Source organism: Vanellus vanellus, assembly GCF_965231255.1.
Source record: "Vanellus vanellus genome assembly, chromosome: 1".
NCBI lineage: Eukaryota > Metazoa > Chordata > Aves > Charadriiformes > Charadriidae > Vanellus > Vanellus vanellus.
This window is the reverse complement of record NC_138905.1, coordinates 41,179,257-41,195,467: the sequence shown is the minus strand read 5'-3', so window position 1 is coordinate 41,195,467 and position 16,211 is coordinate 41,179,257. Positions and strand designations below refer to the sequence as shown.

At 35.9% G+C, this 16,211-nt stretch overlaps 1 protein-coding gene across 1 annotated transcript in view; it reads right to left on the bottom strand.

The window, feature by feature from the left end:
* Positions 1–4,954: 4,954 nt before the first annotated feature.
* Positions 4,955–16,211, bottom strand: part of TBC1D15 (TBC1 domain family member 15) — a 36,502-nt gene continuing 25,245 nt past the window's right edge. The window contains exons 11-17 of the mRNA XM_082498167.1: positions 15,545–15,661; positions 13,780–13,880; positions 12,967–13,066; positions 12,512–12,609; positions 7,623–7,739; positions 7,002–7,088; positions 4,955–6,328 (exon numbers count right to left, since the gene is read on the bottom strand). Of these exons, the coding sequence (XP_082354293.1) occupies positions 6,122–6,328; positions 7,002–7,088; positions 7,623–7,739; positions 12,512–12,609; positions 12,967–13,066; positions 13,780–13,880; positions 15,545–15,661 (827 nt within the window). The 3' untranslated portion in view covers positions 4,955–6,121. The remainder of the gene's footprint in view (positions 6,329–7,001; positions 7,089–7,622; positions 7,740–12,511; positions 12,610–12,966; positions 13,067–13,779; positions 13,881–15,544; positions 15,662–16,211) is intronic.

Below are 16,211 nucleotides of genomic sequence, written 5' to 3'. Positions count from 1 at the left end.
TCTCGGCACAGGGAGGGCTACTTATAGATGACCAGCTGCACAATTAAAAGAGAAGGCAGAGTTCATGTTGAAGGGAGTCAGAAGTTACAGAAAGTCACCAGCTGCCTGTGATCATTCAGTCTACCCTGGAAGTCTACAAACACCTGAAAAGTGCTTGTCTAATAGACTGCAGGATCTGCAAAGGTATCCTCCAAACGGATTAGACAAGCATCTGGCAGAAGACAGACATGCCTTCTGACAGGAGATAGTCCAGCTAGTCTATTAATTCACAAGCTTTTAAAAGTGCCTTTGAATATTGCAAATTATGATTCTAACAAACTTGCTGTGTGTATGTACTCAGGTATATTCGTCATGGTGAAAAAAAAAATGTGTGGTGTGATTGATTTGGCCAAAAGAACTGGTTAAGTCTTAAATTTATCGGCTTCTTCATGTGGTTCACCACGCACTGCACAAATTCATCATACCAGCATAAAAGATGTAGTGGCACAGGGCAGAGAACAAGGAACTGGGACTGCCGCTTTTGGTAGCAATAGTTGTACTGTTTTGCTGCTTGAGGAATTATCAAGTCCTGGAACCCAAATATCTGTACTTTAAAGACCTACTTGGTCTCCTGCATCAGTTACTTTAACAGTAAAACCAGCAGTGTGTGGAAGCTCTCGAAGGCCCATGCCCAAAGGTGGCATGCACCTGTGTAACCTAAAGGACATCGGGACCAGTTCATACACCAAGAGGAACTTTTTGAAAAAGTTTCTGATGTTGCATCTCATTGAATTATGACAAGCAACAGAACAGCTGAATGCAAGTTCCTTATACGTAATACAACTATTTTCGGCATCAAGTCCAAATGGGCACTTAAAAGTGTGTCATCTTCAATAGGAAGGATTGATTTACTTCTAGCATGAGCTCAGAGACCATCAAGACTGGCTGTCATCACATCATGCAGGGTCAGCCTGGGACAGAGCTAACTTTTCTCCTTGCAGCCCGTCCAGTGCTGTGCTTTGGGTTTGTGCCTAAAACTGCGCTGATGACATAGCAGTGTTTCGGCTGTTGCAGAACCCTGCCTGGACTACAGTGAGGCTTTCTCACTTCTTCCCCCCGGGGTGGGCAAGAGGTTGAGAGCGGCCACAACCAGGACAGCGGACCCAAACTGACCAGAGGGATATTCCATACCACGTGCCACTGTGCTCAGCAATAAAAGTTCAGGGAAAGGAGGAGGAAGCAGGGACATTCACACAATGGGGCTCTACATTTAGTTTGTTAATAAAAAGATACGTATGTAGAAACAGTCCAAGAACTAATGTTAAGGTAGGGTACACGTAGCCTGTGTAATCAAAATACATACTATAATTGAATTATTTCAAAATATAACCCATCTAGAAGACTTCATTTATTTGAATTACATGGACAGTTTGAAATATATATTTGATTCAATTGTGAAATTCATTTCGGATGAGGCAAAAAGTGACAACCTACAATATATTTTTTTGTTTGCAATTCATCAGAAAATTCAATTTGTGCCAAAGATAGTGATTTACCATGAAAAAATAGCACACAGTTCTCTAAAAAACGCTTAAGATTAAAATCCCCACTTGAATGAAAAATGAAGTTCAAGCTTAATTTATACAAGGCCTGCACTGCAATAACATCACTTAATTGAATAGCATTTTCAAGTCCCAATACATGAAGCACAATTCATCTTTTAACACCATAAAAAAAGCATTTGAAAGCATCTTTAAATCAAATGTAATAGCACATATATATGAAATGTCTGCTAAGTGCTCAGTTATGTGTCTCATCACCTTATCAATGCTTATATACAGTCATGTCAACTATTGAGCTAGATATAGGTACATAATTGCACAGAGAGAACCAAGGGTTAAGATTTCCAGCTTTAATCCCAGCCACCCTAGAGCAGCTCATGGAAATTCTGCCATAAGAACAAGCACAGACCCCTCTGCCACGGTTCTTTCACAGATGGAGATGGCACCAACCACTGACTAGAAGCATTCAGAAAACAGCAGGTTTGAAAAATATTTCAAAATATTTAGCCAGCCACAAACAAAATCATGTTACCAGCAACTTTTCTACAGCCCATGGACCAAACTTCAGTTTTAAGGTGCACCTATGCAGTAATATTGACTGAGTCTGAGGAACAGACAAATAATTACTCCTGCACACGGCCCACTTAATTACCATTTTCCAATCATATTTGTAATGTGAATCAATTCTCAGATACACTTTTAAAATTTCACTAACGTCTTCAGCACTGTCATTTCTATTGTCTAACAAGGAACAGTTTGAGGAGAATGTGGATTTTACCTACAGAAGTTCAATCCCAAACTTGGTAAGGCTTCATTTGCATCACACTAGGATGCATGGTTCGTGCTAGCGGCACCAAAACTTATGTATGGTCCAGATTCTGAATGCCAAATCATTTACAATAAAGTCTTTTTTCAAATTAGGCAAGAGTCTTGTAACAGAAAATTCTTTAGAAAAGTAAGGAAAAAGTGCCTCATTATTTTGAACTAAAACTTTATCACAAAAAGTGAAAGCTAGAATACTTTTTACAGCTTTCTGAAAAGTTTTCAGCAATGAAGCTTTGATTCAGTGCTCAAGAATATATTTGAAAGATGTGAGGAATCTGATTCCTTACTGCTTTGGCTGACTGGGGCCAAAGAAATTTAGAGAGCAATATGTGAGGAAAAACTAGAAAGAATAACTGAAGAGACACCATCGGCATCTTAAATTTGTCCGCTGGAAAAATGCAAAGATTTTAAGAACTCGTCAGCAACAAAACTGGGCTGGTAGAACATTAACACCTTAGTTTTAATTGAACTACAGATCAAAACCAAAATGTTGCTAATACAATCAATATCACAGTATTTCCACATCTGGTTCTTTAAAGCAATCAGGACCTGTTATAACATAAATGTAGCCTTTATATTCTTTAGGGAGATTGCCCACAGCAACGAATACAAAACCTCCATGCCTGACAGGGGTTTGAAGGCAACAATGTTCTCTGGGAGCAAACACGGGCATTATAGATGAACAGGACAGGCACACGTTTGCTAAATGTATTCAATACAGCTGAAGTGTTAAATGATTACTATGGACAACTGAGTATCGAATCATTCTTTTATAGTTTTCTTTAACCTCCCAGTACCAAAACCATTCTATAAATGTTCATGTTGGTCCAAACTTCCAAGAAGCTTCAGCCACTTCCTTTTGTAAGCTATCCTCTTGCCCTCAGAAGAAAAAGCCCTCAAGAATCTACTTTCGAAACAAACAAAATTGTCCAAGCAAGGCAAAATAAAAGTCTCTCTTAAGGAGAGACCTACATAAATGCAATTTTTACCTTGGAACAGGTAATACTGGAATACTGCTATGACTGAGAATTATGACATTTTAAATACTCACCACCAGGAGATAATTATCCTCAACTCAAGCCTTAAAAAAACCAAAACAGGTGTGCAGTAACTCAAACAGGTATTGCCTCTTTTATGGCCTGACAACTGTAACCAAAAATGTATTCCAAGTTAATTCATATATGTTGATTCCAAGCAACCTAAATCATTCACATACAAAAAAAAAAATTACACATCCAGAACCTCCAACCCACGGCATTTTTTCAGCCATTGTGATCCTGATCAAGTCCTCTCTCAGTGCAGCCTCAGCTTAGAATAAATCCATCCCTAACGATGAGGAATAGTTTGGTGGAAGATGAGGTTCCTCTTGATTGCAACTCTTGGCAAAGCTGCCTGTCAGCCAGAAGGAAACTACAGCTAGGGAACACTGCAAGGGACATTTGATCCTCTTGTTGGGAAGCAGAGCAGTCTACCTACTCCAAGCCTCCCACAGCAGCTGCTCACTGCTACTTCAGGAGCAACCTTCTCATCCTTGACATCTGAAGGCTTAATAATTGTTGATCTTCTCCCTTTGTATATCCAAAAAGGAAAGGCAAACTTTAAGGGCTAGTAGTAGTTCTTAGCAGCCATAGCTGTAATTCTAAGAAATTACACAACTCCACTTAAATGTGTTTTTCCTAAACATTTGAATATTCATGTTCAGTCAGCTAGGATTTTCTTCAAGAACTTAATATGTTGCACATAATTTTTTGTGGCTACATATCCTGAATAACTAAGAACTATGCATAGTTAATTGACAGACTTGCCCACTGCATTTCTCAGTTTTGGACATTTCCTTCCCCCCCCCCCCCCCCCCCTTCCGTAATTTCATTTTAACATAATTTTTGACAAAAACATTTTGCAAATACACTTCAAAGCAAACTAGGTGCTCCAAAAACACTGAAACTAAACTTGCTTAGTATATTTGAACCAAAGTGTTGATTATACAAGTTCTAATGCCTTTATGTATTCTATGCCATGTTAAATGAACTGCCAAGCAGCACAATGCTCAACAGTGAACAAACGCGTGATGCTTCACAGTAATTTCCTGGACAGGAAATGAAAGGCTATAGATACGCTGAGCTGTGAATACTTGACTTTCACCACGTAAGACTCTTCTTATTAACTGATGAGAGATAGCACATTGACGATATTAAAAACAAAATCTACACTGATTCAGCTCTCTGGTGTTTGTTCAAACTCGTGAGAGAAGTTTAATCAGGTCTCAAATTATTGTTAACAACTTGATTTATCTATTAAAGCCTTTTTGTATTACTTGTATTTGCTTTAGATGGCACAAATAACATTTGTAAAAGTAAACTGCTCCAGAAGAAGAAAAAGCTCTGCCATATCCCACACATCAACTGCCTTGGGATGAAAGGCATGATCCACTCATTAATAAGCAGATATTCCCACTGCTCTTCATTACTCACAAAATATACAATATTGATGAACTAACCGTTGTTAGCTATCCCCCTCTATCTCACATTATATCAACAACCAGACAACTAGATTTTTTCTCTAAATATTATTTAATTAAAAACACTAAATCAGCTTTGATTTTTATTTTATATATGTACAATAGTTACCAAATAATCAATACACTGAATCAGTTATGTTAAATTTCACATAACGTCAAAGGACATCAGCATGGCATGGAATAAACTCACCCTGCCTTTTGCATATACAAAAAAAATGCATTAACATTAATTCTGATTACTGTTTTGGTTTGTGGGTGTGTTTTTTTTTTTTATAATCTGCTTATTAATTCTCCAAATAATCTTGTCATAAAAAGTGTAAGTAGTTAATTGATCAGTTAATATATTAGCAAAGATAAACATTAGTAAAGTTTGCAAGAAATCAGTTGCAAAATTACCTCAAGTGTAGGACTGAATGTATTCACATGAAAGTTACCTTCAGTTAGAAAAGTTTTGAAAAAGAGCCCGAGTTGGAGCTGTGCATTAATTTGGTCAAACTGATTCATATGAATGAACAGTCAAGTTTATTCAGATATTGAAAATATGACTATCCTTTTTAGTATTCACAAACATTTGTGTATATAGTGTATGTATGTGTGTAAATATATATATGCATATATAAAGTGAAGATACGTTAATGTAAAAATATACTGTTCATCCACTCCCAGTTACACAAAATTCAGTACTTGGACATTAAACTGTGGAAGTATAAATGTCCATTTCAAATCTACATTCAACCAGCAACAAATACTTAGAAGTATTTTTGTAAACATTTGAGATAGGGAAAACCCATTCATTTACAAAACAATCCTTCTTTAACACATCAGCATCTCTTCAGCTTGAAAATTTTGTACAGCAGCTTCAGCTGGCCTATTGTGAACCTGCTCAAATCAGAGAGCTCACACTGTCTTAGATCCATACGTGTGAAAGCTCCACAAATGCAGAATTTTCAAATTCATTCTTAATCACCATCCATTTCCAGTTCACCAGCAAAAATAAAATGCACTTGGCTACAAAAATATTAAGGAATGTTATTGAAAACAAAAGGCTATTTTGGTAGAAGAAACTACAAAAATAGTTAAGTTGAGTCATGTTGTAAAGCTTTAATGCAAGAGCATTACAGTACAGATTTTCTTTCCAACCTTAAAGCTTAATCAACACCAAATTTAAATATCCATCTCTCAAGTGCTTGAAAAAAACGTGCTCAGTAAAGTCTTTCTTCAATTAAACCAACTGTAATTACGCAGGTGTCAGGCTCTGCGTGTCAGACATCTGTTGAGTGCTGTCTCTTGTTCCATTGGCAGCAATTACAGGTGGTGAGATACTCTGATATAATGATGTCGGACAGCTCAACACAGCTCCACTTTCATCCTCTCCAGTATCTGAATCTGGTGTTACAGAACTGCTTTCTATTCCCAGGATCTCACTAACTGCTTGAGGCAATTCCTAGAAAGGAGAAGGGGGGGAGAGGGGGACAGAAAATAAAAACCACTGTAGTGAAATGAAAAAAGTTAACAACAAGGTCCCCCCTGGTCTGTCCCCCACTCCCAATAAGTAATCATTCATCTGAATTTAGCTGTACTGAAAGCATCTCTCTTGGCATTAGTTCCATTACAATTACCATTTTCTGTATCTGCTTTTTGAAAAGATGGCAAAGGGGACAGGCTCAGGAATCAATTCCTGATTAATAACAATCTTCGTTACAAAAATAAAAGTCTAAACAACTATTATAATTACACTTCATGCTACTGAAATTAGTTTGAATGAACCATTAGTTTCTGCCTAATAAGTCTGGTGTGCTTTCAGTGCAATGTACCTCTCACCTCGTATTTCTCGAGCACACTGAACCTCAAATTACTTGTACTGAAGTCATCTAGTAAGGGTTAAGAAATTGCAATCAAAAGGCACAATCCAGCTTTACCCCAGTAAACAATATTACTCTATAAAATGAATCTCTTGCTTACAGACTTTTAGAATATAGGTGCTGTACAGATACAGCACATCCTTTATCATACACAGGCATTAGTTATTTCACAAGTCATACATGTACACTTACAGACAAATACAAACTTTTACTCTTTATAAACGCTCACAGTAAATATATTCAAAATATCTTTACCTTGCAATTCATCATCTGCATAGAAATTGCTTCTGCTTTGCAGAGTATATATTCCACATCAATTTTCATAGACAGTTCATTGATATGCTAAAAATATATTCACAAAGAATAGTAAGTGTGATAAATGGTAAAAATGCTTTATGGTAAAATACACTAATACTGTATTGCACTGCTAATAAGTATCACCTTGTAAGCTTGCTTCTAAAGCTATGAAATGCTAAACATACTCTATTTGCTTTGACAAAAGGTACTAAAAGATGTAGTATGCAACAGCTGGCTTTCACCAGTATCCAAGATTTGCAAGAAGAATCCATGGTATTTCTAAATGTGACAAACTATCTAGCCCTGCTGGGTACACCCCCAGCTCACATTTTCAAAATAAGATTATAGAAGAAAATGCAAAAAGTAAGATTAAATATACTAAGCAGTAGTCTAAGGGGCAGAACTGTTTTCCATCTGTTAATAATCTTATCACTAAACACAGGCATCAAATAAACCATTTTGGAAGCACAGAAGATAGACATTCAGTTCACATTTAGCCTTTCAGAAGGTAGTACACACCTTTGCCTCTCCCCAGCATGAAATACAAACATATTGCATTACTTCCAAAAACTTAATTACCTTTAATATTTCATTAAAGCCATAGTGCTTGTCCATTATTTGCTGTTTTTCAGATTCTAAGATAGCACAACAAAGGAGAAGATGAAAATTCTGGCAAGGCAATTCTGTCCACATGACCTGTTAAAATATGAAAACCATTTTTGAAATGTTTATGCTTTTCCTCTGAAAAGAAGAGCAGTTTTTGGAAAAGAAATAAGGTCTCAAGCCAAGTGGCTTAACTACAATTACGCTATATTTGAAGGCAACTAAGTACTTGTACAATGATTTGAAATTTTTCTTTTGGCCAATTAGTGACAACTGCAAATCTGAGTCACCAAATGCTTATCTGGTTCTTTAAGACTTCTGTGTCTACCAGGTTGTCCACTATAATGCTATTAAGCTGCCCGAGCTTGCGGTCTTGGGAATGTGTGTGTGTGTTCTGCCTCAGCTCATGTGAAATTCTCCTACTCAACTACTGACGACAAAGAAGTAATTAAAACCGACACAGAAGTAATTAAAACTAATAAATTATTTGTGTGGCTTAGTGTGTCTGCATTAAGTGCACACTGATAGAAGTGTGTCATAGTCAGCTATCCCTCCAAAAGGTTCTAACAGTTATAATTAAGGTGCTGAAGTTGTTCCCAATCCTCCAAATACATGTACACGCAGGTGTTGGGGGTATGTGGATGTTACTTTCTGACTGGAGATACATTGGCTTTCGGTCCCACAGAGGCCATAGATAATCACTCTTGCGGTCACTGGGACCGAAATGTGCAATCTCGGTATTAATATCCTATTTTAGAATGTTCATGAGAGTAGAATCTTAAAAATACCCCACCACTATTTGGAAAATGTGTGTGGTGGGCAGAAAGCTGGAGAACAGTTTTGACAAAAAAAAAGGAAGGAAACAAGAAATTGCATAAATTACTCTGACAAACAGATAAAGGGATTTAAATCAATGGATTTACTTTTTAAAAAAGGCAGGTGAAAAAAAAGCAGGCTCATGAAGAGTCTTACTTCACCAGTAAAAATTTTCTTGCTTCATTATTGATAGAACACAGCCTTAAAGCTCAACAAGAGCTTGCTTACACTTGAACTTTTATCACTAGTACATGTAACCCATAAACAAAATTGCATAAATCTGAAAGATATCCAAACCAAGTTCACACAAAATAAAATGCAATTAATCCTGAATGTTTCAATTGAGATTCAATTCACTCAGTCCAGAATTAAATTTCATCTTTTTCAGGTTTCCAATATTCTTTTAAAGCACTCTCTCACTCCAGGAAAAGGGCTGGAATATAAACAGGCTGGTAAACAATAACAATCATACAAAAGTGCCTATAGTCTACCAAATAGTCTGTCTACACACTACTGGTTGTTTTGTTTTGTTTGGGTTTTTTTTCACTTCATAAGAAGGAAATGTTAACAGATGTTGAAAGAAATCCATGTTCAGCAGGTCTCCAAATAAAGAGAGCAAACTACTGCCTACACATTTCCAGTACATTCAGCTTCTCATGGTACACATATCATGAATAATCTACAACAATCAATAATGAAGCATATCAGACAACAGGCTGCCTCTTGGCATTAAATCTAAACCAGAACATGGATGATGGAAACATGACAATGCAGGATATGGGGAAAATCAAACCAAAATACCTATCTGTGTAACAGTTACCTTCTTATAGACATTAACAGAATATTTAACTTTTATGTCTACAATTTAATGCTATCCTACTGGAGTATTTCCTTGAAGAAGTGTTTGCCTGAAGCTGTAACTTTAGTGGAAGCTAGATCCAACTTGAAAAGTGGAAAACCACCCAAAATACTAACAAGGATGTTTACAGACATTCTCTCCTCTGTAAGGAAAATTAGCAGCTGTCACCAGCTGTTAATAACAGCTGCAAAAAAAATCCATACTTTTTGCTACACCTTTCCAAGTCTGGAGCAGAGCATGCACTTCAGCTTATGTATGTAAATGCATAACAGCATCATCATGAAGTGCTTGGAAAAGGATGAAAGAAAAACAGCATTTAAATTAAGAGTATAAAAATATACCACTTAAGTGCGATAATTCTTTTCCTCCTATTTCTTTTGGATAAAGCTATGCAAGTAAGGACTCATTTGTTCTAGCACTACCTCAGCATACATGAACCTCTGTAACAAATATTAGCATATATGTAAAGTAACTTATCACTAGGTCATCCTGGTTTTATACAACGCGAGCTGTACTAACATAATATTGGAGATAAGTATGAGCTATCTGTGTAATTGTTACAGAATTTTTCTTTTGGGATTCTTCTTTTTCCACCCAGTCTTCCTGCACCATCTCAAGGATGAAGCAGCTCAGTGTGCAAAGGAAAGGTTACAAGCTGGCTGGAATTACCAGGTAATATTGTCTGTCCCTCAGTGTGAAGGAGGACTGAGCTGCTCTCAATTTTGGGACATCAAAGCAGTGGCCCAGTATGGTGTCTATCTGGGCTGAGTCTGAGAGACGCTGATAAAATGTACTGCAAATAATCCCACCCACAGACAGAGCAGTTTAACCTGCATTCATGTTTCTGCAAAAAGGTGTTGCATATAGCATTACAAATGACTGCAATCACACAATGTGTCTCAAGTTATCCACACAAGCGCTTGCACTGCCTAGCACACCCTGCTGCACCATGATATAACCACCCACATCTTCTACCACAATCTGATTATTATGGCTCTTGCTCAGCAAGTGAGAGAGCTTGGTTTTAGCTTCTACTCTGGCTGATGGAGACTGATATCTCCCATCTCTAAGGTGAATGTCTAATAACCTATCTAGTGAAGAATCTTCATTCCTTTTTTTGGGATAAAACACTGGAAGTCATGAAGCCAGTAGGAACAGGGAAAAAGTATCTGATGCTACCTTAGTGGTTCAAGCAACTCACAGAGCAGAAATGGAGGTCCAAAGGAACACCCTGAAATTCATAGATTAGACAGAAGAACTTGGGACTGGAATCTCAGATGGTACCTCCCCTTCTTCTCATTCTACCCTCTGCAAGTGGGGCAAGTCACAAGGTATTGTCACCTTCAAATGGGCTCCTTCAATTCACGCACTATTACAAAATAGCACATGAAATTTGCTCAGACTAAAATACCCTAAAAGCAGTTAATTTCTCTCTACTGATTACAAAGGGGAAAATGGTCTCCTGTGCCTATAGTTTGCCTTTGTAAATCCCACATATACACACCACTGATACCAATGAAGCTGCATAGCTATGAACAGGAAAAACTGTTGTAAACTGGACTTTAACTGTGACAAAAGCAACACTAGCTTTCAGATAAAAACATCAACTTAATGCCTTAATTAGTTTGTTTTAAAAAGGAAAAGCACAATATCTCCTTTCCCATTCCATATCTCCTAGCTAAGAAATCGAATACTTGTAGTAAACGTAGATTATGATTTGCTAGAAGGAACCTACAAGAATATCAATAGATTTCCACCATCCTCCTAGGACAGGAAAAAAATACTCAAGAGTTAGAAATGTAGTGTTTCTCTTCTGTATGCACACATATACACGTATTAAGGCAGAGGTGATAAAAACATGCTAGCCTGGGACTATAAACGATAAATAAAAATACTGTTGCCATCAATTTAAAAAGACAAATTAGTCCTTAAAAAACTACTGAGAAGACAACATAACACTGAGGGGGGGAAAACCAGATGATAGGTGAAATTTCTTCCCCAAAATCATTATCATTTTATCCCTTGGAGTAAGAGAATTCTTTCGGTTTTGTACATTTTGGTTCCCTTATTTATGAGTGTTATTACTAAACTTTTTAGTCCTCTTCAGTTAAAATACCATCTCAATACTCTATGATAGTAAATTCTACCAATGGATGATAAAAAGCTAAAAAAGATTTACTTTAGACAGTTTTAAATACTGGTCCTCCTCTTTATGTGACTCCTTTTTCATTAGCAGAAAAAGTGAATAAAAGCATCAACATTATTTTTCATTATACCTGAAACAACATTATTTTTCATTATAGTACAAATTTTATGCAGCTCAGTCCTGTTTTTTTCATTACCCTTCTGTTCCCCAGCACAACTCAACGTGGTATTATGTCCTAGTAAATACTTCTTCCATTCATCTGAACATTTATGCTCTTGTTTGGGAGATTTCAGTGGATAATGTGCTCTTGTTAAATGTATCTTAGACAAGAAACCTGTACTGTTGACACACTTCTCAATTTTCTGGGAACAAAGAATTAAAAAACGTTCAACAAAAGTGTTAGCTCATCTTAATTACTCCATCTGATTCCAAGACCACCTAAATAAAAAAAAGATATCATTAAACTGGAATTATTAGAACATCCACATTTTGATGTTTTACATTAAGTTATCTGGCATCATGAGGCCTTACCATCAAGATTAACTGGAACTTCTGACATCATCATCTTTATGGTTTTGGCAAATATGAAAACTACCCTGCCAGTGCTTCATTCCACTTAATCTATAAAGTACTACCAATATCAAAGAACTAATCACAGACACACAAATGCTATTTCTTCTAGCATAAGCTGTTTTCCATTAAAAGTTAACTGGTACTCTCTACTTACTACTTTCACTTAATAGCCTCATCTGAAGGATCCTGTCCAAACTTTTTTGAAAAAGCCAATTTATCCCCACCAGCTCTTATAAGTACTTTTTCATTAACTTCCTAGTTTGTTGTTTTGGCTAAACAGACATAATATATGCTAATATGTCCTCACCTCATTGCAATGAAACAGTTTGTTGTTCTTTTGGTTGTTTTTTTTTTTTTGTTTTTTTTTTTTTTTAAATCTATTAGAATATTAATCATTTCGAAGAATTATCCATGTTTTTTATTCGAAAGTCCAAAGACTGCTGGAGTTTGTGTGATGAAGTATCTTCTTACCTCCCAGAGTCGAAGAATATCTTGAAAGCTAAATTCCCTTTTAAATCTGATAAGAAGCCATCGGAAGCAAAAATAAAGGTAGCCTGAGTCTTGAGATTCTAGGAATAAGAGTGTTACATTTCATAAACACCAAATTTGGTTAAGACAACAGGGGAAAAAAAACACAACACTTTTTACAGGTATACAATCGTACCACTGATTTTTAAGATGGCAGCCCCTTTTCAGAATAAAAGATATTTGCCAGAGGATGGCGTATTTTTAAAATCAGTAACAAGATGACCCTGTTTTTCAATAGGCATGGAGCAATTACTGAAATCTGTTAAGCGTTATTAATTTACAAGTCCTGCATTCATCAAATATTACTATGGGAATTATGCTTAAAGATTGGCAAGGGTATCAATGCACACAGAATGCAGTAATTTGTTTTAGTTATTGTGCATGAATAGTACACCTACCTAAATAACTGCAAAATCCACTGTCTAGTAAACGAAGCAAAGCACTCAGCTGAATTAGTTGTGTCTTCATACCCTGCATCTGTTCTTCAAAATTCTGATGCTAGATGGAATAAAATGTTAGCACTGTCATTTTTATTAACTCAATCATAATTTTGAGATTTACAGCTACTTTTAATTTTAAAAAAAAGTTTTGTTATTGCAACAGTGGTTCTTATCCTTTAGGTATTTAATGTGTGGATATTCAACTGTACTTTTCTCTAATGAAATGTCTGCCTTCTACTGAAAGGTTTAACAAAGCAGTGAACTGTGTTTCTTCGATAACACTTGTGTATAATAAATGATATTTTAAATTAGCTTATGCTTTGTACCTCCAAGCAGCACCACTGCACTCAAACCAAAAAGATAAAACTTTTTTTTTATTCTCATACCAGTTACATATTGTTTCACCACACGCACAATTCATAAAAGCTTCAGTTTGTGGAAAGTCTAAATTGCATTTAACAAGTGTCAGAAGGTAGGTATGACAGGGAACATTATCCTGAACAAAACCCTGCTAGAGGACTCCTGATTAATACATATTTGGCTGTGATAGCTCCAAGTTACTTCCAAATTTCCAAGGAGCCAAATTTGTCAGTGTTGCACAGTAATGGTATCACAAACCCAACATAACCTGGGTCAGAGAAAAACATTGACTTCAAACTTTAAATGATTGCTTTAAAAGAATTTTAAAAATAATGACATTTGTAAAATAACATCAACCCCAAATGTTATCCATTGATTAACTGTTTATGTGGGCTAAAAAAAGCATTTTACCATTTGATCCATATATGATACAAAGCACCAAAAGGCATCTACTTCATTCTCCATAACATACAAGACAGGTGAAAGCAAGTCGCTCATCCCCTGGACATAACCTTGATGGAGGAAAAGGAAGAAAAAAGCAAATAGGAATTTACTTAAACTCAGAAGTTAAACAGTAATTTTTCAAGTGTTGAATGACTGAGTGAAACAAATGCTTGCATTCCCAGTTTGTACAGATACTATAATTTTCCAACTCAACCAGCAGTAAAGACATTTTTATATTAATAACCACCAACATCCCGCAGATCTAACAAGATTTAGCTGTGTTTTTTGCCAATTTTAAGAGAACATAAAACAAACACATTGGTTTTGTAGTAGTTAAAATACGTACAAACTGAGCTGAGACCAGAATGGATTTTTAGTAATAAAGTTCCCATTTAGCGCTCAGAAGCATATATTGATATTTTTCAGAAGATTAAATATATATCTTGCACCATCATAAATACAGACTCATATTTATTCTCTCCATCTGTAATTGGTTGCTTTCTTTCATACATTTAAAATCTTTTTATATCTTCCCACTTTTTTCCCCTCCAACTGAAGATTTTCTTTTCAAATGGATTTGGAGAAGAGATGCTGAGTTTCAATCACAGGAAAACATACGGTGCAATAGCTTTTATGGAGAAAATTTTGCACTTAACATTTCTTTTTTCTAGTACTGAATATGCTTTAAGGATTCCTGTGTTTAGGGAAGTAGGAAGTGTTCTGCTTGGATGGTATTTTAAATACACCAAAGCCTAAGATCATCTATGTAACCAAGCAGACAACAACAAATAAAGACTACTATCTATCAAAATGAGGACGGGAATCATGAGCTAAGTATTGCTTGTGAGAAGTGTGAAAGAAACATACATATCCAGGCCTGATTCAAGGAAGTGACTTTAGGTTTCTGTGTCCAGAACTGGTGAATCAAGTTCATATGCCCTAAAAAGCACTCACATGCCTTACAAGAAAACCTTACATTTGAGTGCAGAGTAAAATGCCCATTTTTAGAACATGATTTTTACATATAGCTAGAAAATTTTAGTTCTATGCAAAACATTTTCTAAATTTTATAGCTTTTTAATGCTTCTTCCAGCTTCCTTGTTTGTAATTAAGAGCCCAATGAAGAAGCGTAGAGGACAAGGATTTTTAGAGCTCATTTTTCCCCTTCTTCCTGGCTCTTCCAACTACCTTACCACTGATGCTCAAGTCAGCTTATCTACTGGCCTATTGCTGCTGACCTCCCTACACAACAGAGAACATGATTTATGTCTATATCTATCATCAGCGATTGGTTCAACGTGACATTTCTCGGTTAGACTCAAGCTTGGGTGATTCCATTTTTAACCATGTAATTAATTGTAACTGAATAAGTGAAAAGATCCAAATCTTTTTAAAACTTGAAAAGCAAACTTGCTTCAAGTCTTAAAAAAAAAAAAAAAAAACAAACACAACCCCACAACGGTAGAGCTACGGTGAAGACAAACAGCCACTTAATTTCCAATCCCACCTCAGCTAATGAATTCAGATGCCTGTGATAAGCATCATATAGAAGACAGGAAGAAGCAAGATGGGGAACAGAACAAAGTTATCTAGATTATTAAGATATAAATATAGACATTTACAAAAAGAATTGTAATCAATACAAGTTCAATTGTATTAACAGGCCTTAACATAAGCAAAGCTGCATACGTGAAACTAAAAAGGCTTTTATGTTCAGATGAACACAACTTACCTAAGTCAAAATCATACATGCAATAGGTCATCAAAATATCATGAAGTAAAATCAATCCTGGATTATCTTCACCTTCATAGAATTTGTTTGTTCGATCTGTCCTGTTTACATCTTTTTCTAAGAAAATAGTTCAGATTTAAAAACGTTTCCAAAACAAGTTCTATAAAGCCAGCATCAAATGAATTCAGAATGTTTTTAAGCTGCTGATTGTTTCCTCAAACACTGCTGCAAAGCTTTGAAGTGTTTAAGACAACTGCATAACTGAATGTCATTTCAAAATAAAGAATATATTTTAGAAGAAAGAAAATCCTTCCTGTCTGGAATAAAAGATTTGCTTATAAACAGATTTTAAAGCTTTTTGCCTTTTCTTTTGTTAATGCTTTTTATGGAAAAATTCCTGACTATAATTCAGTGAAAAAGTGTTCTACGCTTACAGAGATTAAGAACAATTTTATATGTTAGCTATGCAGTGCCATTTGTGAATACTTATGCAATGCCACATAAGCCATAGTAAGAAAGTTACCACATGATCATATCAAAGATGCTGCGATAGGTCATGAAGGCATGTTTAAAAGTTCTAATAACAGCTTCCTATAACTCAGTGAGCTGAAACTGCCTGCTTCATCAGGCAGTTTTCATGTCTCAAACATATCAAGCACACAGCATA